Here is a 21211-nt window from a genome sequence, read left to right as displayed (position 1 = left end):
ACTGCTGGATCCGATTTGCTAAGATTTTGTTGAGGATTTTGGCATCTATGTTCATGAGGGATATTGGCCTGTAATTCTCTTTCATTGTGTTGTCTTTACCTGGTTTTGGTATTAGGGTGATGCTGGCTTCATAGAATGAGCTTGGAAGTGTTCCTTCCTCTTGAATTTTTTGTAGTAGTCTGAGGAGGATAGGTTTTAGTTCTTCCTTGAATGTTTGGTAAAACTCCCCTGTGAAGCCGTCTGGTCCTGGGCTTTTGTTTGATGGAAGCTTTTTGATGACTGCTTCAATTTCTTCCATAGTTATTGGCCTGTTGAGATTTTTAGATTCTTCCTGATTGAGTTTTGGAATGCTGTATTTTTCTAGGAATTTGTCCATTTCCTCCAGGTTGTCTAGTTTGTTGGAGTAAAGCTGTCCATAGTATTTTTTAACAATCATTTGTATTTCTGTGGGGTCTGTTGTTATTTCGCCTCTATCGTTTCTGATTTTATTTATTTGGGTCCTCTCTCTCTGCTTCTTGGTGAGTTTGGCTAGAGGTTTATCAATCTTGTTTATCCTTTCAAAGAACCAGCTCTTGGTTTCATTGATTTTCTGTATTGTTTTTTTGGTCTCTATGTCATTTATTTCTGCTCTAATCTTTATTATCTCCTTCCTTCTGCTCACTCTGGGGTTTTCTTGTTGCTCTCTTTCTAATTCTTTGAGTTGTAGAGTTAGATGATTTACTACCATTTTTCCTTGTTTTTTGAGATAGGCCTGTAGAGCTATAAACTTCCCTCTCAGGACTGCTTTCAATGTGTCCCATAGGTTTTGGATTGTTGTGTTTTCATTGTCATTAGTTTCCAGGATGTTTTTAATTTCTTCTTTGATCTCATTGGTAACCCAATCAATATTTAATAGCATGCTATTCAGCTTCCAGGTGTTTGAGTATTTTGGGTTGTTTTTATTGTAGTTTATTTCTAATATTATGCCATCGTGGTCTGCGAAGACGCTTTTTATGATTTCAGTCTTCTTGAATTTGGGGATACTTTGCTTGTGACCCAATATGTGGTCTATTTTTGAATATGTCCCATGAGCACCTGAGAAGAACGTATATTCTCTGGCTTTGGGGTGAAGTGTTCTGAAGATGTCTATTAAGTCCATCTGATCTAGTGAGTCATTTAGGATTGCTGTATCTTTGCTGATTGTTTGTCTATAGGACTTATCCAGTGCTGTCAATGGTGTATTAAAGTCCCCTACTATGATTGTATTGTTGTCGATCTCTCCTTTGATATTTTCCAGGAGTTTTTTTATGAATTTGGGTGCTCCTACATTGGGTGCATATATGTTTACCAGGGTTATATCTTCTTGTTGTATTGATCCCTTTAGTATTATGAAGTGGCCTTCCTTATCTCTTGTTAAGGCCTTCACTTTGAGGTCTATTTTGTCCGATATAAGTATTGCTACCCCAGCTTTCTTTTCCTTTCCATTTGCCTGAAAGATATTTTTCCATCCTTTCACTTTCAGTCTGTGTGAGTCCCTTCTAATGAGGTGGGTTTCTTGTAGACAGCAGATGTATGGGTCATGTTTTTTTATCCATTCAGCCACTCGATGTCTTTTGGTTGGAGCATTTAGTCCGTTTACGTTTAAAGTTATTATTGAAAGGTACTTGTTTGTAGCCATTTCTTTTTGTGTGTGTGTGGCTGTTTTCTTTCTGAGCTTTTTATTTCTTCTTTTTATACCAGTCCCTTTAGCATTCCTTGCATTGCTGGCTTGGTGGTGACAAACTCCCTTAGTCTTTTTTTGTCTGTGAAGCTTCTTATTTCCCCTTCAAGTTTGAATGATAGCCTTGCTGGATAGAGTATTCTTGGATTCAGTCCTTTGCTTTGCATCACTTTGTAAATTTCAGTCCATTCTTTTCTGGCCTGATGTGTTTCTGTTGAGAAGTCATTTGACAATCTAATGGGAGATCCCTTGTATGTAACTTTCCGTCTCTCTCTTGCAGCCTGTAAGATTCTCTCTTTGTCCTGAACATTTGCCATGGTTATTATGATGTGTCTTGGTGTGGGTCTTTTCGGGTTCACCTTGTTTGGGACTCTCTGGGCTTGTGTGACTTTTTTCTTCCCCACCTCAGGAAAGTTTTCTGATATTATTTCTTCGAGTAGGTTTTCTAATCCTTGTTCATCTTTCTGTTGTTCTGGTACTCCTATTATTCGTATGTTGTTTCGTTTCATGTTGTCCCAAAGCTCCCTTAGGCTCTCCTCCTGTCTTTTAATTTTTTTCTCCAATTGCAGTACATTTTGGGTGTGTTTTGCTTCCTTGTCTTCTAATTCACTTATTCGGTCCTCCGCTTCTCCTAGTCTACTGTTGATACTTTCAATGGAGTTTTTCATTGCAGCTATATCACTCTTCATTTCTTCTTGGGTCTTACTTAGGTTGTTGATTTTTTCATCTGTTTCTTCTAGCTTCTTCCATATGTTATCGATTTTTTCATCTGTTTCTTCTAGCTTCTTCCATATGTTATCGATTTTTTCATCTGTTTCTTCTTGCTTCTTGCAGAGGTTGTCGATTTTTTCCTCCATCCGGTTTATGCACTCTAGGATCCTTATTCTGAATTCTTTATCTGTCATGTTGCATGCCTCTGTATTACTTAGCTGCTTTTCTGGAGAGTCCTCCTTCTCTTTCCTTTGGGGGTTTCTTTGTCTACCCATGTTTGATCTCACTGACATATCTAGACGTTGAGTTGTTCAGTGGTTGCTCCCTTGGTGGCAGTGACTCCTTGGTCTGTGGTTGCTCTTCGGGCGGTTGTGGTAGCAGCTGCTCTTCAGTTGGCAGCAGCTCCTCTGGTGGGTGCTGTTCACAGCTGTGGTGGCTCTTCCGGCTGGTGGGGCGAGGTTTCACGTACAGCTGCTGTTCCTCAGCAGAGGATGAGGTGCTCAGGAGGTTGCTGTTGCTTGGATCTGCTGCGTTGATTTAAAGGCACAAAATACAACACAACAAGGCACCACGTACCAGGCACTATACACAAATATATTCACGATATTAATAACCCCAATTAAAGGTGACCACCTGAATTAAGAGAATTAGGGGATAAGGAAGAAGGAAGAGAAAAAGATAAAAGAGAAAAAGGAAAAGAAAAGTAGGGACCAAAAAAAGGGAGTGCAAAAATGAAATTGGGAAAAAGGAAGGGGGAAAATAAAAGCGAGAAAAGAAAAGAAAAAAAAAAAAAAAGAGCGAAAAGAGAGAATGAAGTGGAAGAGGGAAGAGACTTTTTATATGAGGAGAATACTCCTATAGAACAGCCATTAATCCCAACAAATTCCAGCAATAGCTCCCTGGATATGAATGCAAACTAGAAACAACCAATAATATAACGATGAAAATAGAATGGTGAACACTAATCCCAAAATAAAGAAAAAATAAAATGGCACTTTAAAAAATGGTAAAATTGTAGCAGTACTAATACTGGTTTAAAATAAGAAGGTAGTAATTAAAAGGGTAAAATCAGGTGATGGAAAAAGAAGAAAAGAAAGAAAAAAAAAAAGAACAGAAAAAAAAAGAATGAAAAAAAAATTGGTTTCTTAGTTAAAAAGTGAAAAAAGAAAAAAAATTGCAGTAGTGAAGGTCCTTCGTTTCTTCTATTCTTCAGTGTGGCTCGCCTTAGACCTTCCAGGTATTCAGGAGAGTGTTGAGTTTCCCTGCGATATACTGTTCCTCTGTGTTGTAAACCACAGTCCTTATTTTAAAGCATGCTGCATTTATTTCCCAGACTGCCTTATTTTGTGTTTAGCAAAGAGTCAGTTTGTGGGTCAGCCTCTGGGTGGCAGTGTTCTGGGGTTGGCCTCTGAGGCTATAGGGCCTCTCTGTCCAGTGGAAGTTCACTGCCCAGAGCTGACTGCGTAATAGTTAGTTACCGGCGCTATGTTGTTGCTGGGATTGAAAATCCCCCTATAGGCCAGACCCTGTTAACTCCCAGGGACTGATCAGGTTATCTTAATCCTTGATCTCGTACAGGGTGGAATCTGGGTGTGGCTGTGCTCCTTGCCTGGGGGCTGGGGGGAGGAGACTCCCTCTCAGGAGCGGGTGGCTGCCCCAGTCCCGGGCTCTGGGGTGTCTCAGCACTCAGTTCACTACCACCTCTCCCGGCTCCCCCTCTTTCCCCAGTCTCTCCCCAGATTCCACTCCCCAGCACACTCTCCCTCTCTTCAGCACAGGTGAGTGTCTGTATCCGAAATGTCCCATGAACAGGATTCAGTGAAAACAAACAAACAAATGCCGGCCGCGGAAACGGGGAAGGCTTGGTTTCTGTAAGCTTCTTCTCTTACCGGGACTGCATGGTCAGGTCAGCTCTTCAGGCTGCCCCCTTTAGGCTCAGTCCTCCGTGATCACAGAACCCAGCTCTCAATTTCCCTGGCAGCGCCAGGAATCCCGCGGTTCTCCTTTCCCCCGTCAGGGGCTGTGCCTGTCCCAAGGGACGCGGCTGTCTGCCACGGGTCTCCCTCCAACTCTCTGGGCTCAGAGGTCTGGCAAACTTTCCTGCTCAAATCCCTGGTTTTTTTTTACCTTACCAGGGGAGTTCTGCTCTTCCCGGCTGTAAACCCTCTCACCAGCTGAGCAATTTCGCCAATTCGGTGTGAGTGTTACTAGCTTCAGCTGCTCGTTCCATTTGCTCCGGGACACGACCTGGGACACGTCTGCCTATATCGCCGCCATCTTGGTTTCTTCCAAATAATATATTTTTAAAATACACATCTCCTTAGGAAGTCATACTTGTCAGTTTTTCATCTACAACTCACTTTCTGGATTCCCCACCCCCTATACGTATTTTATTTTCTTGACTTTAAATAGAAATCAATTCAACAAATATTTTTTGTATTCCTCACATGGGACTAGTCTCATGTGGGTGAGGAAGTAACAGAGTAAATAGTACAAGAGTTGCCAAGGACACAGGAGACCAGGGGACTAATGTGCCCTTGTATTTCTCCCCTCCCTTTGGCTTAGAAATCTCTCTAACATATCTTTGAACTAAGAACCAGTTTCTAAGATTCACTTTCGAGGCCAAAGATCAGGGTGGATAGGCCATTCTAAGAATTAAATGTCATTTGCTAGGTGTTGAGCATGTATGTCTTTATGCCAGAATTTGAAGCATTCCTTGCATTATAGTAAGAGGCACCACAAATTTTAACATAAGTGTAAAAACTACCTATAAATGTTATCATGATAGTACTTGGGGGTTCACTTGATACTGAGTTCATTAATCCAACTATATGGAGTCTTGTAATGTGCTGGGCACTGGTAATCAGCTTGCCATTAGCCTTGTGGGAACATCAGCCAAGCAGGTATGCAGAATCAGTGCTGTGCTTCACCTGGACTGGGTATTTGATGAGCAGACATGTGAATCAACAGCAGCATATAAATAAGCAGAAGGCTGTAATTGTTCTAACTGATGACTTTTGAGAAGAGCCAAAGTATATGTACAGAAAACAGGAGAAATTTTAGGTTTTTATAAAAAAAAAAAAGTTGGTTAACTGATAGTATAGATTAATCCATTGATTGTGTTAAAATTTAACCTAAGGCATAGTATTAGAATATACATTTTCTAAAATTATAGGGAGAAAATACAGGTTTGAAAATTGAAATTTACCTGAAACACAAAACCTCTAAACCACTGATAAACAGAACAATTTGGAAACCCTGTCACAAGATGGGGAGCTGAGAAATGCTGTTGGGTCTGGAGGACTTGGATAGAGGAATCAACCCAGTGGTAATGTGCTGGGGGCCTAGAGTGGAGAGAGCCTGGCAGCAGCTAGTTCAGTCAATAAAGAAGAAAACCACACAGGATTCAGAAGATGTGGATTTTTAATCTGAATTCTGTTCTGTAGTCTTCAGTTTTTAAAACCTAAGATGCAGGTGTTGTATGGTGTTTTCTCTGGGTGTATTGCAAATTATGAAGCAAAGAAGCCGGTGTGGCTAGGGTCAAGTGAATAAGGGAAGAGAACAATGGTTGAGATTTTTGTTCATTGGGTGGTGGTGATGTCTGTGGAACAGACTGCATAGGACCTGGTAAGGATTTAGGCTTTTAGAGAATGAGGTGGCAGTGTTGGTGGTGGTGACAGTATCTCAATAATTAAAGATATTGAGCTTATGAAGCTATGCAATAGGCAGGTAAACATAGGAAAAATGGTTAACATTGGGAGTGTAAAAGAAACTGAGAATCTAAATTTAAAAATCACTTTTTACTTATTAGCAAAGCTAAAATAGGAATCGTAATCTTACTTGGTGGGGTGAAGTGGGATTGACTCTTCATTCTTTATTGATGGGACTTCAAGTTCGCATGTCTCTTCTAGAAAGCAAGTTGGTATTATGGGTCAGGAGCCTTAAAGCCATCATTTAGAACCTTGATATAATTCTTTCCCTCTCCAGGCACCCAATGAATATTTTTGTGTGCTGGACTGAGATACCATAAGTTCTGAAGGAACTTTTAGTGATATGGGAAATGCTTATGGTATATTACTGGTAAAATAAACTATAAAATGTAATCTGGCATCAATTAGGCAAAGAAAATACATCAGTATGTATTATTTGGAATTATGTGTTTGTTTATCAAGCTTACTTATTTATATTTTTACTTTTCATATCTTTTGCTAGTATCTGACATTCATCAACTCATGAAGTTTGTTACTTTCTGTGATTATTAGAGGTTTACTCAGTTTTTCAAAGAAGCATTATAAAAATGTTTATTAAAAGAAAGAATAATAGGGCCATTGATTTCAAATCTTAATAGAAATATAACCCAGAATAAAGGAGAATCTAGCAAAAGATTCAGATCTGTTCCCCAGAGAAACCAGAATAGGGTTGTATTATGCATTTATCACAGGAAGTTGCCCTTATTCTTGGAAGTGGTTTTTGAAATTATAAAGATGAATTTCAGCTCTGAGTTTGTGTTTGCCACCATGTGATGTGTCTGTGCTTGTGTTTCTCTTAATAAGAAATGTATTTTCATTTCAGTGGCCTGATTGTTCCTGAAAGAGACGGCAATGAGACTGTCCCTGAGGTTGTTGCCACATCAGGTTATGCCCTGCTGCATTTTTTTAGTGATGCTGCTTATAATTTGACTGGATTTAATATCACTTACAAGTAAGATATTTAAGTCTAATATTTGTAGTTTTATTCAAAAGACTATATACTTTGTTTTAACAATAATAATGACTAACATATATTGAAGGCTTATGGTGTGACAGGCATTGTGGTAAGCAGTTTGAATGTATTTTCTCATTTAAAGTTTTTTTAAAACTCAGTGAAATATGGGCACTGTTTTTCTATTTGTTTTATAATTGAAGAAGCTAGTGGGAAACAATACATTGTTAAAGTGCTTGAAACACAGTTTCAACCTAGATCTTTCTGCTATTGAGCTTCTCCTGGAAGAGAGGAGCATTTTCCTGCTAATGGATTAAAACATAGAGGGTTTTTGCTAAGTACGATTTAACAAATAGTAGTAGTTTCATGTACTGAGTGGTTGGATCATTGATGACAACTTAGTTGAGGTTACAGAGGAAATGTAGACAGACAGACTTTAGCAGCTTTTGGAATTTGTTGTGATACGGAGAGAGGCTAATTTGGTTGTTGCTAATCCTCACCTGAGGATATTTTTTCCATTGCTTTTCAGAGAGAGTGGAAGGGAGGGAGGAAGTGGGAAAAGGGGAGGGGAGAGAGAATGTCACTGCAAGAGAGATGCATCGATTGACTGCCTCCTGCTCATGCCCCAACTGGGGGGCAGGGAGCGAACCCACAACCCAGGTACATGCCCTTGACCAGGAATCGAATGTATGACCTTTTGGTGTTTAGTCTGGTGCTCTAACCACTGAGAAACCATGGCCAGGGCTAGAGAACCTTTTGTCTTTTCTATTTTCCTCTTAAGAAATGCCCCCCGATTAAATGAACCTCAGTAAAGGAAGCAAATTCCACTAACGGGGGGGTGGGTGGGGGGGGGCTGCTCTCTCTGTGGAGTAGCCTATTCTCTGTCTCATTGCTTCACTAATAAACCCACTTTCACTTCAAACTGAAAAAAAAGAAGAAATGTTTCTTTTCATAAGTAGTTAAATAGGCTAGTGGCTTGTGATAAAAAACTTCTGGGGCCCTCAAAGCCTAAAATACTATTTGGCCTCTTACAAAATAAGTTTACCTGCTCCTGCCATAGGCAGTGATCTCTACTTGTAACCTTTATATTGGGTTCTTTTTCTGCCTATTTTCTCATGATCTCAGTATTCATTCAGGCTGATTTGAAGCCGTCTGTATCTTGATTTGTATGGTGATTCAGTCTTTCAGGCGCCCAGGGTGTGTGACGTGGCAGCCTAGGCCGCTTATCACACACAGTACTAGCAAGGTGATTTTTAGTGACACAGGTAGGCATAAAGGCTGGGTTGAGGGGAGATGCTGATAGGTTGGTTGGGTACATATGAGATGTCTAAACAGGCCGTTGATATTGGAATCTAGGACTCAGACAGTGACTTACTGGCCTATGGGGCATTTGAACATTGACTGACTGGCCTATGGGGCACGTGGACAGTGACTGGCCTATGGGGCGTGTGCACGGTGAGGAGAGGGATAGTAGAGGCAGCTAAGAGGCATGGGAATGCTGGTGGGCTTTGTTGTCACAGAAGCCCAGAGAAGAAAGTGTCAGGAAGGAGGAAGCTGACAGCTATGAGGTTGAGTAAGCAAAGGAGGCTTTAGGTCACCCTAGCAGGGGAGGGTGGAGTCGGGAGCCTAGTAGGAATGGAAGATTAGAAAGTCATGGCATTGACAGTGGGAAACTGGTGAATTTCTTCTCCGAAGGGGAAGGGGTAGAAGGGAGATGTGAGTTTAGGCTAGGGCTCTCAACCTTCACATGCACAGGAATCTTCTGTAGGAATTGTTAAAGCACAAATTTCTGGGCCCTACCCAGAGATTGTAGTTCAGCAGAGCGGGGCCTGAGAATCTGTGTTTCTAAATACCTCCTGGGTGATGCTGCTGCCACCTGCAACAATCTGGGCAATAATCTTTAACACATTTTGTAAACTTTCAGAGACTATCCAGAGGGATACACACACACACACACACACACACACACACACACACACACCCCATGAGGATGATGGTGCATTGTTGCAGTTTGTCTTATTCTTTTCTTTTCCAAACTTGCAACATGCATTTGGTCATTTTGTAATGCTCATCATTTGTGGGTTACCAAGAATAGGGTAGTCATTCCATCCTTGCGAAGCTAAGCCTGGACATTTTGCAAGAATTTCTTCTCTCTTTGTAAGTTCTTTCACTTATCTCTTAAGAGAATCCAGCAAGGTCAATTTGATTTTGTTACTTACCCAAGCTATGCTTTGTTGGGTGACCCTGTTTAGGCTGAATGGTAAGTACTGCAGCCGTGCTTGTGAATGAACTGGAAAGACAGTGACGTTCTTAAACCTTGTGTAGGAGGAAGTTCTCCTAAATTATTACACGTGTTGCTTTGTTTTGATTTAATTTTTTCTCACTGTTTTTACAGTTTTGACATGTGTCCGAATAATTGCTCAGGCCGAGGAGAATGTAAGATCAGCAATAGCAGCAACACTGCTCAGTGTGAATGTTCTAAAAACTGGAAAGGTGAAGCATGTGACATTCCTCACTGTGTAAATAACTGTGGTTTTCCTTATCGAGGCATCTGCAATTCCAGTGATGTCAGAGGATGCTTCTGCTTCTCAGAGTGGCAGGGTAGGTGCTTTTTTCACTTTTCTTCCAACTTACAGTATATTTCTAGTGTAATAACTTAAAATTGACTTTATCCCTAGTATCTCTGTCTTCTCTGTTGTCCAAATATCAGGTAGTGTTTAGATTTTCACATCTCTTTATTGAGCTTCTTACAAATCTTTGAAATTCATAGATGTGTGGTTGTAGTCTCTTTAGAATTGGGGAGGGGTTTGAAAATCTTTGTAATTCATTCATGAAAGTTGGAGAACTTGGTCTCAGCCATAAGACGACATAGCAGAGAACCAAGCTGGGGGATGGGACAATAATAATGTCTCATCAGAAACTTTCAATATATAGTAAAAGTCTAAAGTAGTCAGCTAATGGATGTATCTGTAGATAAAAATTATTAAAGAAGCTTTAGCTGACACTGATTTAGTGATTTTCTTTATACATTTATCCCTTCGTCAGACCACTTTTATTGTGAAAGGAAATGTGCTTTTATAAATGCCTTATTTGTTCAATTTGGCGAAATCAAGGAGGTAAATAACTGATGGTGCAGCAGAAGCCAAACATTCCAAGAATGGAGCTTCTTGATTTTCTAGGAAATGGGAAGTTTGTACTATTATACCTGGGACTAGTCTTTACATTTTAGCCCTAAAGTTTTGTTTTTTTTCCATTTGCACTAATAATCCCTTTGTCCTCTTTCCTGCAAGGGCTGTTGAAGCAAGTATTTTATTACTAAAAAATCTTAACCTGTATATGGTCAGGTCATCATTAAAAAGTATGTGATGTTGAATTTTATGAGAGATACTGTTGGTCTCTAGCTTTGAGTAAATGAAAAGCACAAATTAAAGTGATTTGTCTGATATCTAGACGCTAAAGGGCAAGACTGAGTATTCTTTAGATATTTGTTACATTTAGTAGATTAAAACTTGAAATGCAGTAATTTTAAAGCTGCATTTTGTGAAGCTAATTTATTATGTTTTCTTAGGTCCTGGATGTTCAATTCCTGTTCCAGCTAACCAGTCATTTTGGACTCAAGAGGAATATTCTAACCCAAGGCTCCCCAGAGCCTCTCACAAAGCTGTGGTCAATGGAAATACAATGTGGATTGTTGGAGGATACATGTTTAACCACTCAGACTACAGCATGGTTCTAGCGTAAGTTGTTTTAACACGTTTGCAAAAAAATTAATTTTCCATTTTAAAAATTTATAAAATGAACAAAAGGAAAAGAAATCATCAGTAATTCTATTATCTGGTGGAAAATCTCTTAATATTTTGGTAGTAGTATCCCAGACTTTTTTGACATATCCTTAGTTTTTGAAATTGGGAGCCACAAAGAATTTATTGTAATAAGCAATAATTCATCTTTTCCAGATATTGTATCTCGTGCTTTGCTTTAGGTACATATAGTAGGTTCTTTTTAATAGGGGATTACTTTATCTCTTCATTTAATTAAAAACATATCTTTAGATCAAATGGTTTGAATTTATAGTTTACCAGTGGAAATTAGGCCACTGTGTAGTACTTCCCAGACTTCAAGGTCTTTTTACTGGTCTCATGCCGCTTATCCTGAAAGGAGGATATATATTGTCATGGTGGAATTAGCTATGGAGATTGACTTTTGGGAGAAATTGATCAGTGCTTAACTCACTGCTGATTTTGTGCCCTTGCAGTGTTTTCTAGGCATTTTCTATTAATGAAGGTTGTAAAAAACTAGCATCTGTTCTTTAAGGGGTTCTGGGAATATGGCAGTGGTGGCATAGTTTATGATTTCCCCCAAAATGTATCATTAAATACGCAGAACAACTAGGAAACATGCAAAAACACATGGGTTACATTGATAACAAGACTTGGTTAGAGATATGCATCTACATCAAGCATGTCAAATTCAAAGGCTAACATGGGCCAAATAAACAAGGTTTAAGTTTATGTGGACTGCAGAAAGACAGAAGCTTCAATTTTCATAGAAACGTAGGTTTATTTCTATAGAGACATGTTGAATATAAAGGGCTGAAATAAATGAGTAATCATTAACATAAAATAATAGAACATCTTAATAAAAATTAATATTTTCTTGAACATTAATTTACCAGACACTGAATAACTGCACAAATTAATGACCGTAACACAAATAAACCTATATTTCTTGTTCTCCAAACTCAAAATATTTCCTGTTGCTCACACCAAACAAGTCAGTCCAAAACTAGTGATGTGGCAATCAGCTGCTAAAATATTCGCTACCAGTATTAGTGGAGAGAAATGGTGCGCCTGCGCCTAAGGCACATAAGGGAAATTAATGCAACACGATTATAGTCATCAATCATTAGCGAACATTGTAGTTCATTATTAATAGTTATGTATAACAGGATATTGTAAAAATTAAGTTACGAAATTTTTATTAAAATGTTTCTTACACACTTATATTGGCTGGGCCCAAAAAATATTCGTTGTGGGCTCGAGAGTTTGACATGCTTGATCTATGCAGATGGGTAGAACTAAACCACTGACAGCGGCAAAACTTGTATGTGTCAGTATCTGTGCATGAGTAAGCAAAGGGGAGCAATGAGTCCACTGGCTTGAATAGTAGGTGTAAATGTGTTTACAGAAGCCACAGTAGTCCTTCTCAGAAAACACCTTGCATGGTCAGAACTCCACAAAAGTCTTGCAGCGTTATGCAGTCAGCTTTGTAAAACCATTTTTCTGGATAGTTTTGAGTTATTTTTCCTAAAGTATAATAATGTGGGTTTTTGTTTTTTATATAGTGAGAGTAAGACACATAGGGAAAGAAAGGGAGGGTGAGAAGGGGGAGACAGCCAGGGAGAGACAATGAGAATGATTGAGACTTCTAGGCTTCTAAGCAGAAAAGTAAACCACATAAAAGGGGGAGAAATCAGACTTGCCTCTGACTTCTTCATAGTAACATTTAATACCAGCATTCAAGGGAGCAGTATCTGCAAATTTCTGAAGGAAAGAATGGATGGCTCGAGAATATTATACCCAGCTAAGGTGTCATTCAGCTGTAAAGCTAGCAAGCAGATACTCTTCTTAAACATGAAAGAATTTAGAGAAAGGAATACATATGAGCTCAACTAGAAAAAGGCTACTTGACAGTGAAATGCAGCCAATAAAAAATTAAAGATTCAAGAAAGAGAAGTTGTGGTAAGAGGACTGTAAAGAGATTGATCAAGCTAAAATATAGACCTAGTACTAAATAACTGTTGAATTATAGTTATAGAATGGAATATGAATGTTATAACCTGGATAATGTAAAAATTATATAACAAAAATTGGGAGAAGAAATGGGAGGAAATGTGAGTGCTGTTTTCAACTTTCCAAATAGGGAGTGAGTGGATCTTGTCCAAAATTAAATTGTATGTAACTTAAAAATTAAAGTGAATTCAACCTCTAAATTTTTCATGTACTTAAAAATTGTAAAATATTCAAACAATACATAAAATTATAGGTGGTATTTATGTACTTTTCATATTTAATAACTGTCACCATTTATATTTGTTTCAGATCATGTATATAATACTTAGGACAAAAGGAAAGGTTTAGAGGAAAATGAAGAATATTAATGCATTTACCACCCAGGTTAGGAAGTAAAACATTGCTAATATAGTTAAAGACCCCTGCATACCCTTCCAAAATCCCAGAGACAATTAGTATCCTGAGTTTGTGGTGTCATTTGTTCACATACATATTTTTATACTTGATATATAAACATATTTTAGAATTAATAAAGTTTCTGTTTTTAGTCTTTATAGAAATAGTATTCTGTAGTTTGCCTTTTTAGCTTTACATTGTTTTGAGAGTTATGTTGATAATAGGTTGCTTAAGTATATTTATTTTTGATTCTGTATAATTAGTCTATTACATAGATATACTATAATTTATTAATCTATTTTCTATTGGTGGATATTTGTTTCCTTTTTTGTTATTATTTTGTGATAAAACTTTCTTTTTTAAAAATTTGTCTTTATTGTTGAAAGTATTTCAGATGTCCCTTTTTTCCTCCCATTTATTTCTTCCCTCCACCCCACACCCATCTCCTCCCCAGACCTTCACTACACTATTATCTGTGTTCATGGGTTATGCATATATGCATGTAAGTTATTTGGTTAATGTCTATCCACTACCCGCTTCCTTCTGAAATACATTAGTTTGTTGCATGCTTCAGTGTCTCTGGCTCTATTTTGTTCGTCAGGTTTTTTTTTGTTCATTAGAATCCACATACTGTGTAAGTGAGATCATGTGATACTTGTCGTTCTCTGGCTTATTTCACTTAGCATAATACTGTCCAGGTCCCTCCATGCTTTCTCAAAGGGTAATTGTTTACATATAATAATGGTTTGTATAATTTTAAAAACTTGAATTACTTAGGGAAACTTACAAAAAATAAACTTTTAACGTGTAACAATAGCATTTGTTTTTCCCTTTGATTTTTTCTATTATATTAAAATTAATAGTATTTATTAAACATATCATCCATAGCATGATCTCCTTTCTATAAATATATATTGTTACTCGATTCTTCTATCTGTATATATGCATACAAAAATGTCTGGAATGATGTTTACTTAATGTTAATGATATTGATTTTTAGGTGATTAAATGTGGGGTCATTTTTTAAGGTTTTAACTCTATATTTTTGCATTTGTTACATCTTTTTCAAATTTTTATTTATTGATTTTAGAGAAACAGGAAGGAGAGGAAGGGAAGGATTGAGAGAGGTAGGGACGGAGAGAGGGAGAGAATGAAGGAAGGAAAGAAAAGAAAGAGAAAGGAAAGGAGGGAGGGAGGGAGAGAGGAAGGAAGGCAGGAAGGAAGGAAAGAAGGAAGGAGGAAGGAAGATAGATTTTTGACTGGGGATCGAACCATCAGCCTTGGCATATTGGGATGATGCTTTAACCAACTGAGCAACCCAGCCAGGGCCATTGGTTACGTTCTTCATAATGAATATTGTGATTTTAATAAAAACCAGTAGAGTGGTATTTTTCTTGAAGACAAACTAAAAGTGACTATTCTAAGATATTGAATGTGACTAAGCTATAAAGCATGAGTATAGATGATTTATCTTTTTGGTAGTTTTTTGGTATAAAATGTATTCATACTATAAATGAAATACTATAATGATATAGCTTTCTTAAAATATGAATTTAAAAAATCAATTAGGTAAAGAAAAGGTAGTTAGGAATTTTCTCTTATTTAATTACTAGAGGCCCGGTACATGGATTTGTGTACCGGTGGTGTTCCTCAGCTTGGCCTGTGCCCTCTCGCAATAGGGACCCCTCATGATGTCAGACTGCCAGTTTCGGCGGGCCAAAACCGGCAGTCTTACATCCCCTGAGGGGTATAGTAGTGCGTGAAGCGGTTCACCTTCTGCTGCCACTCAGTAGCACTGCCATGGAGGCGGGAGAGGTGAGCCCCGCGTCTGGTGCCCGTTGGCCCGTTGGTCAGCTGAGCGGCGCTTCCCCTGTGGGAGTGCACTGACCACCAGGGGGCAGTTCCTGTGTTGAGCGTCTGCCCCCTGGTGGTCAGTGCACATCATATAGGGTTTTATATATATAGATAGATCATTCCCCTTTGAGTACCTATCTTTAATTTCACATGATTAAATAAAAGATGGGTTATGGTAATAAAAGTTTAAGTTCCTTGAGTATAATGCCATCTTCAAGTTATTTAGACTGTGTGTAGAAGAGGTTTTCAGGAATCATTAGAAACTTCCAATAGATTTCTTTCGTTCTTGTCCCAGGGCTATGCAGACCAGCCCTCCTTCCCTGAGTTCTCATATGCATAGTAGGCTCAGATATGAGGTTTGTTCACCCAGGTGCCTATTCATATGCATGTCAGATGTAATGAGCATCTCCAAGCTAGATTCTATCACAAATAAAAGAGTACAAGATATTCTGTTCTGTCATTCGAGTGAAAATATGATCTGTTTGTTTTGTAGGTATGACCTTGCTTCTAGGGAGTGGCTTGCACTGAACCGTTCTGTGAACAATGTGGTTATTAGATATGGCCATTCCTTAGCATTATACAAGGTAAAATGTCTCCATTCTACTGAGCTAGAAACTCAACTCTTCCATAGTGACTTTTTCATATTATGTGGTTGAAAAGCTATTTAATGTTGTTTTCCCCCCTAACCTTTTGGTTGTGGTAAAATACATATCACATAAAATTTATCATCTTTGCCATTTTTAAGTATAAATTTCAGTGTTATTAAATACATTCATAATGTACAACCATCATCACCATCCATCTCTGTAACTTCATCTAAGAAAATTGAAACTTATGCCCATTAAACACTTAAGTCCTCATTTCTTCCTCCCCTACCACCTGATAAGTACCATTCTGCTTTTTCGTCTCTATGATTTTGACTTCAGTGCCGTTTTTTTTAACTGGGGGAAAACTTTCTATTTGGAAAGGTTTATATATATACTAGTATATTAAAATATGTTTTTATTGATTTCAGAGAGGAAGGGAGAAAGAGAGGGAGAGATAGGAACATCAGTGATGAGAGAGAATCATTGATCGGCTGCCTCCTGCACATCCCCTATTGGGGATAGAGCCTGCAACCCGGGCATATGCCCTTGCCTGGAATCAAACCTGGGACCCTTCAGTCCACAGGCCTAAGCTCTATCCACTGAGCCAGACTCGGTAGGGCTGGAGGGGTTTATAATTGGCTAATATACAAGTGGAAGTTAAAGTTGAAACAAATTTAACACGAGAAATTTCAATGGATTAAAATTGTACTAGGATATTATGATTGTGGTACCAGATGGTTAAAAATTAATATAATGTTGATTAGTGTTTATGTTTCTTATATTAGCAAAGTTAGCCAAAAATAGCCACATTGCAATATAACTAAGTAATCATTTTCATTTCCTTGTTTTTGTGGTTTATGGTAGAATGAGGAAACTTTTCAACTTTATTTTTCCAGTCATTTTATCACCATAAAAGGTTTTGCTTGAGAAAGCCCAAGAAAAGTGGCAAATTAGAAATATAGAATACGATTTATTTCATTTTGTTTCTTTTGCCATCTTTTTCCTAGACATTCACTGAAAGCGGCATTTCACTAATACTTTTTAAGCTAAGAATAATATTGAGGTTTTGAACTGCTCTTTTTCTGTTCTCAGATTTAATCCTTTCGATGTTTTTAGAATTTTGTTCGCATTTTCCCCCCAGGATAAAATTTACATGTACGGAGGGAAAATTGATTCAACGGGGAATGTGACCAATGAGCTGAGGGTGTTTCATATTCACAATGAATCGTGGGTGTTGTTGGCTCCGAAAGCCAAGGAGCAGTATGCAGTGGTTGGGCACTCAGCACACATCGTCACACTGAAGACGGGCCGGGTGGTCATGCTGGTCATCTTCGGGCACTGCCCTCTCTATGGTTATATAAGCAATGTACAGGAATATGACTTGGGTAGGTATCTTTTTCCAGTGATTTTTTTTGAATGTCAAATTTAAAACTTCAATTATTATGGCTTTTTAACAAGATTCAACCTAACCTTGGCCTAGTACTTTATCTTGAAATGCAGTTAACATCGATGTATTACTAGTGAAATTCAGATTATGGTGCTGCTATGTAGTGTACAGTATATTTGTTACTGTCAATTGGGCACAGAGTCAAAGACGGCACTAAATGCTTTAGGAACTGAAAATAAAATTAATTAATAAAAATGATTCAAAACAATACATTCTGAAGAAAAAACATATTTGGTTAGCTTTTTAGAGATTGGTTTAGGGGAGTGTTATTTCCTCTTATTATAAAAATCTTTCCTTTGGTTAAATTTTATTTTATCTGTTGTGATGGAATAAGAGTACCAGCTATAATTTATATTTTGAGAAAGCAGACCCATAAAGTATATCTGTGTATTGACATGGGGAATTAAGTGTTCAATTGAGGGGACTCTGACTCTTAAATTTAATGTAATTCTTTTCCAGTATGGCATATTAGAACATTAAAACATTTAACAAATTGAAGTTTGGCACCTGACTTTATTAGTTTTATGTGGCCTTCCTTTAAAAATAAAATGATAAAAAAATTATATGTATCAGGTCTCCCAGAATCTCTCCTCTTGTCCTAAGCCAGTGGTCGGCAAACCGCGGCTTGTGAGCCACACGTGGCTCTTTGGCCCCTTGAGTGTGGCTCTCCCACAAAATATCACGTGCGGGCGCGCAGGTACAGTGCGATTGAAACTTCGTGGCCCATGCGCAGAAGTCGGTTTTCGGAAAGGAGATGAAACAAGCATACAAGACGAGTGTGGATGGGAGAGTTGGAAGGGGTCGACCTCAGCGAATGTACCTCAATCAGATTGAGGACGTTTTTAGCAAAGGCCAGCTTAGGAGTACCCTAATTAAGTTAATCACAATGTACCTACCTATATAGTTTAAGTTTAAAAAATTTGGCTCTCAAAAGGAATTTCACTCGTACTGTTGATATTTGGCTCTATTGACTAATAAGTTTGCCGACCACTGTCCTAAGCTATTTGGTAGTTTTAAGTATTAGAGAAGAGGAGCCTGTAACATTTGCCTTTAACTGTTTTCCAATTTCAGATAAGAATACGTGGAGTATATTACATACCCAGGGTGCCCTTGTCCAAGGGGGTTATGGCCATAGCAGTGTCTATGACCACAGGACCAGAGCAGTCTATGTTCATGGAGGCTACAAGGCTTTCAGCGCCAATAAATACCGGCTTGCAGATGATCTCTACAGATACGATGTGGACACTCAGATGTGGTAGGTGCTTTTTCTTGAGCTTTCGTTTTAAGGTGTGAATTCTGACAATTTCTGGGAAAATGTGCTATATGTTTTTTTAAACATATTTTTATTGATTTCAGAGAGGAAGGGAGAGGGAGAGAGAGATAGAAACATCAATGATGAGAGAGAATCATTGATCGGCTGCCTCTTTCTCGCCCCCTACTGGGGATCGAGCCCGCAACCCAGGCATGTGCCCTTGACTGGAATCAAACCCAGGACCCTTAGTCCGCAGGCCAGTGCTCTATCCACTGAGCTAAACCAGCTAGGGCAGTGTGCTGTGTTTTCTTCTTTAGGCCTAGCAGGTAATTCTCATGTGTTACAAGGAAATTGGGGAAATAAGCAGAAGGTAATAAAGTAGCTAGTATTTATTTTGTTGCATTATTCTATAATCTTATAGTAGGTTGATCAAGAAAATGCTTGGTATTTTTTGAATGGTTTTCAATTTTCAGACACTCAGTACCACTTCCTTTTCACTGTCTCTAAAAATCAATGGCAAAAGTATCTTTGGGTGAGGATTAACAAAAAACCAGCAAACAAAAGGTTATGTTTGCATTAGTGAATAGGTGATAAGTATTGTAAAAAACTAAACTTGTATTTATTATTTTTAAATCTCAAAAGGACCATTCTTAAGGACAGCCGATTTTTCCGTTACTTGCACACAGCTGTGATAGTGAGTGGAACCATGCTGGTGTTTGGAGGAAACACACACAATGACACATCCATGAGCCATGGTGCCAAATGCTTTTCTTCAGATTTCATGGCTTATGACATTGGTAAGTTTCCCCAAAATTCTTTATCTTCACGATTCTTTTTTGTCTATAAGTAACATTTTAAAGGAAATGGAAAATATCGCTAGTTAAAAATGGTCAGGCCAAAACAAACAAAAAAATGGTCAGGCCATTTGAAAGAGGCCTGAACAGTATTTTTATGTTAATTTGACTAATGTTACATCTATTAAAAAACATGACTTCTATATTAAATTCTTTTTGAAATTACTCCTTTAATTAGTTGAATGTTAATTTTTGAGGATGGGTTGGGATAACTGGGCTCTCTGTGCTACAAGATGTAGTGTCATGTAGTTGTTGACCACCAGCATTGTGTTAAGTTGGTTCCCTGGATACCAATTTCACATTCCTTTAAAAATTCTAGTGTGGTAATACATTATTCCAGAAGAGGGCAGTATTTATTCATGCAGAATAAATGCTAGCCATTCTTTTGTATAAATATCATTGGATGTTCGTTTCTGACCCAGCCACTGAGCTTCTACATTGCCCTTGGCCTCATAGCGTGGGAGGTAGAGAACTGAGTATACAATATAATTGCAGTTCAGGGTGTTACTTGCTCAAAGATGAATGTATGAGAGTACCTATGAACATTCCTAACATAGAGGGGAAGGGGTTATAGTTGGGGAAAGCCTTTTTGAGAAGGGGCCCTTTAGGCTAGGTCCTGAGGAACACTGGAAAATCAGATAAGTGAAGTTAGGTGGACTTCTCAGGTGGAGGCAAAGAGGGACCATGCCATACTTGAGGCCTGTAAATAGTTTTGGCTGTATTATAGCTGCATATAGGAGAGGAATAGCTTCAACTGAGCTAGAGACCCAAGCAGCTTTCAGACTCTGGTCAGATCTTGAAAGACCTGTGATGTCATGATGAGGAGTTTAGGCTTTTTGAAGAATCTTACAGAGGAGGTGACAGAATCGTATTTGTGTTTTAGGAAGATCTCTTTGTGTCATGTAATGAATAGTTGGGAAGGGGCAAGATGGAAGTTCTAAGGCTAAAGTCTTGAGGGTTTGAACTAAGGCTGTAAAAGTGGCAATGAGGATAAAGAAATAGATGGTTTTGAGAACTCCTGGGAACTTGAGGATTACCTGGGGTGTATTTTGAGAGAGATGAAAGCATCTTGATTCCCAGGTATCTAGTTTGAGCCAGGGTAGATGGTGCTTTTTACAAGGCTGGAAATAGAAGTACCTGACGGGGTCTGGGAGAAGGTGAGTAAGATGAGTTTGGGAGAAGGTTCAGCTGGAGATGACTCTGGGATTGGAGCAATGCCGAGATTAGTGGGAAGCTCCAGGATAAAATTCTTCAGGGGACATATGTCATCAGGGATGAGCAAAGAGCCAGAGGACAGATAGATGGATAAAGAAGTCAGAAACAGCATGCAGACTGGGAAAGCATGTCAGAGGAATAGGAGGAAAGTGCGGCATGATTGGCATCCTGTGAGGGAGCTGTTACCAATGGCTGCAGAGGGATTAAAATAAGTCCTGGGGAGTCTTTCAGATTTAGCAACAGAGGTTATTTATTACTAGAGGCCCACTGTGTGGATTTGTGCACCGATGGGATCCCTCGGCGTAGCCTGCGGAGATTGGGCTGAAACTGGCAGTCCAACGCCACCTGCCGCTCCTGCCTTCTGCTCCTGCTCATCCAGGCCCCGCTGGGCCTGCTGCTGCTGCTCAGTAGGCTCACTGCTGCTCCGCTGAGGTCTCCGGGCTTCTGCGGCCAGCCATGAGCCCTGCGTCTGGCGCCCATCGGTCAGCTGAGCAGCATTCTTGCTGTGGGAGTGCATTGACCACCTGGAGGCAGCTCCTGCGCTGAGTGTCTGCCCCCTGGTGGTCAGTGCGCATCATAGTGACCAGTTGACTGGTCATTTGGTTGCTCGGTCACTTAGGCTTTTATGTATATAGATAGATTCTTTAGACATGGATGAGTAATCCAGATTGCAGGAGGCTAAAAAATAACATAAGGTGAGATC

At 38.9% G+C, this 21211-nt stretch overlaps 1 protein-coding gene across 4 annotated transcripts in view; it reads left to right on the top strand.

Annotated features, from left to right (window-relative positions):
• The window catches only part of ATRN (attractin), a 157442-nt gene that overhangs the window by 45234 nt on the left and 90997 nt on the right, over positions 1–21211 (top strand). For all 4 annotated transcript variants that reach the window (XM_059705660.1, XM_059705661.1, XM_059705659.1 and 1 more), the window contains 7 exons: positions 6983–7111; positions 9507–9712; positions 10680–10848; positions 15647–15737; positions 16882–17125; positions 18259–18442; positions 19082–19236. In XM_059705660.1, coding sequence (XP_059561643.1) covers positions 6983–7111; positions 9507–9712; positions 10680–10848; positions 15647–15737; positions 16882–17125; positions 18259–18442; positions 19082–19236 — 1178 coding nt within the window. The remainder of the gene's footprint in view (positions 1–6982; positions 7112–9506; positions 9713–10679; positions 10849–15646; positions 15738–16881; positions 17126–18258; positions 18443–19081; positions 19237–21211) is intronic.

Source organism: Myotis daubentonii, chromosome 8, assembly GCF_963259705.1.
Source record: "Myotis daubentonii chromosome 8, mMyoDau2.1, whole genome shotgun sequence".
NCBI classification, from domain to species: domain Eukaryota; kingdom Metazoa; phylum Chordata; class Mammalia; order Chiroptera; family Vespertilionidae; genus Myotis; species Myotis daubentonii.
Note: the sequence above shows the minus strand (reverse complement) of the source record. Positions and strands in the feature narration are given on the sequence as shown.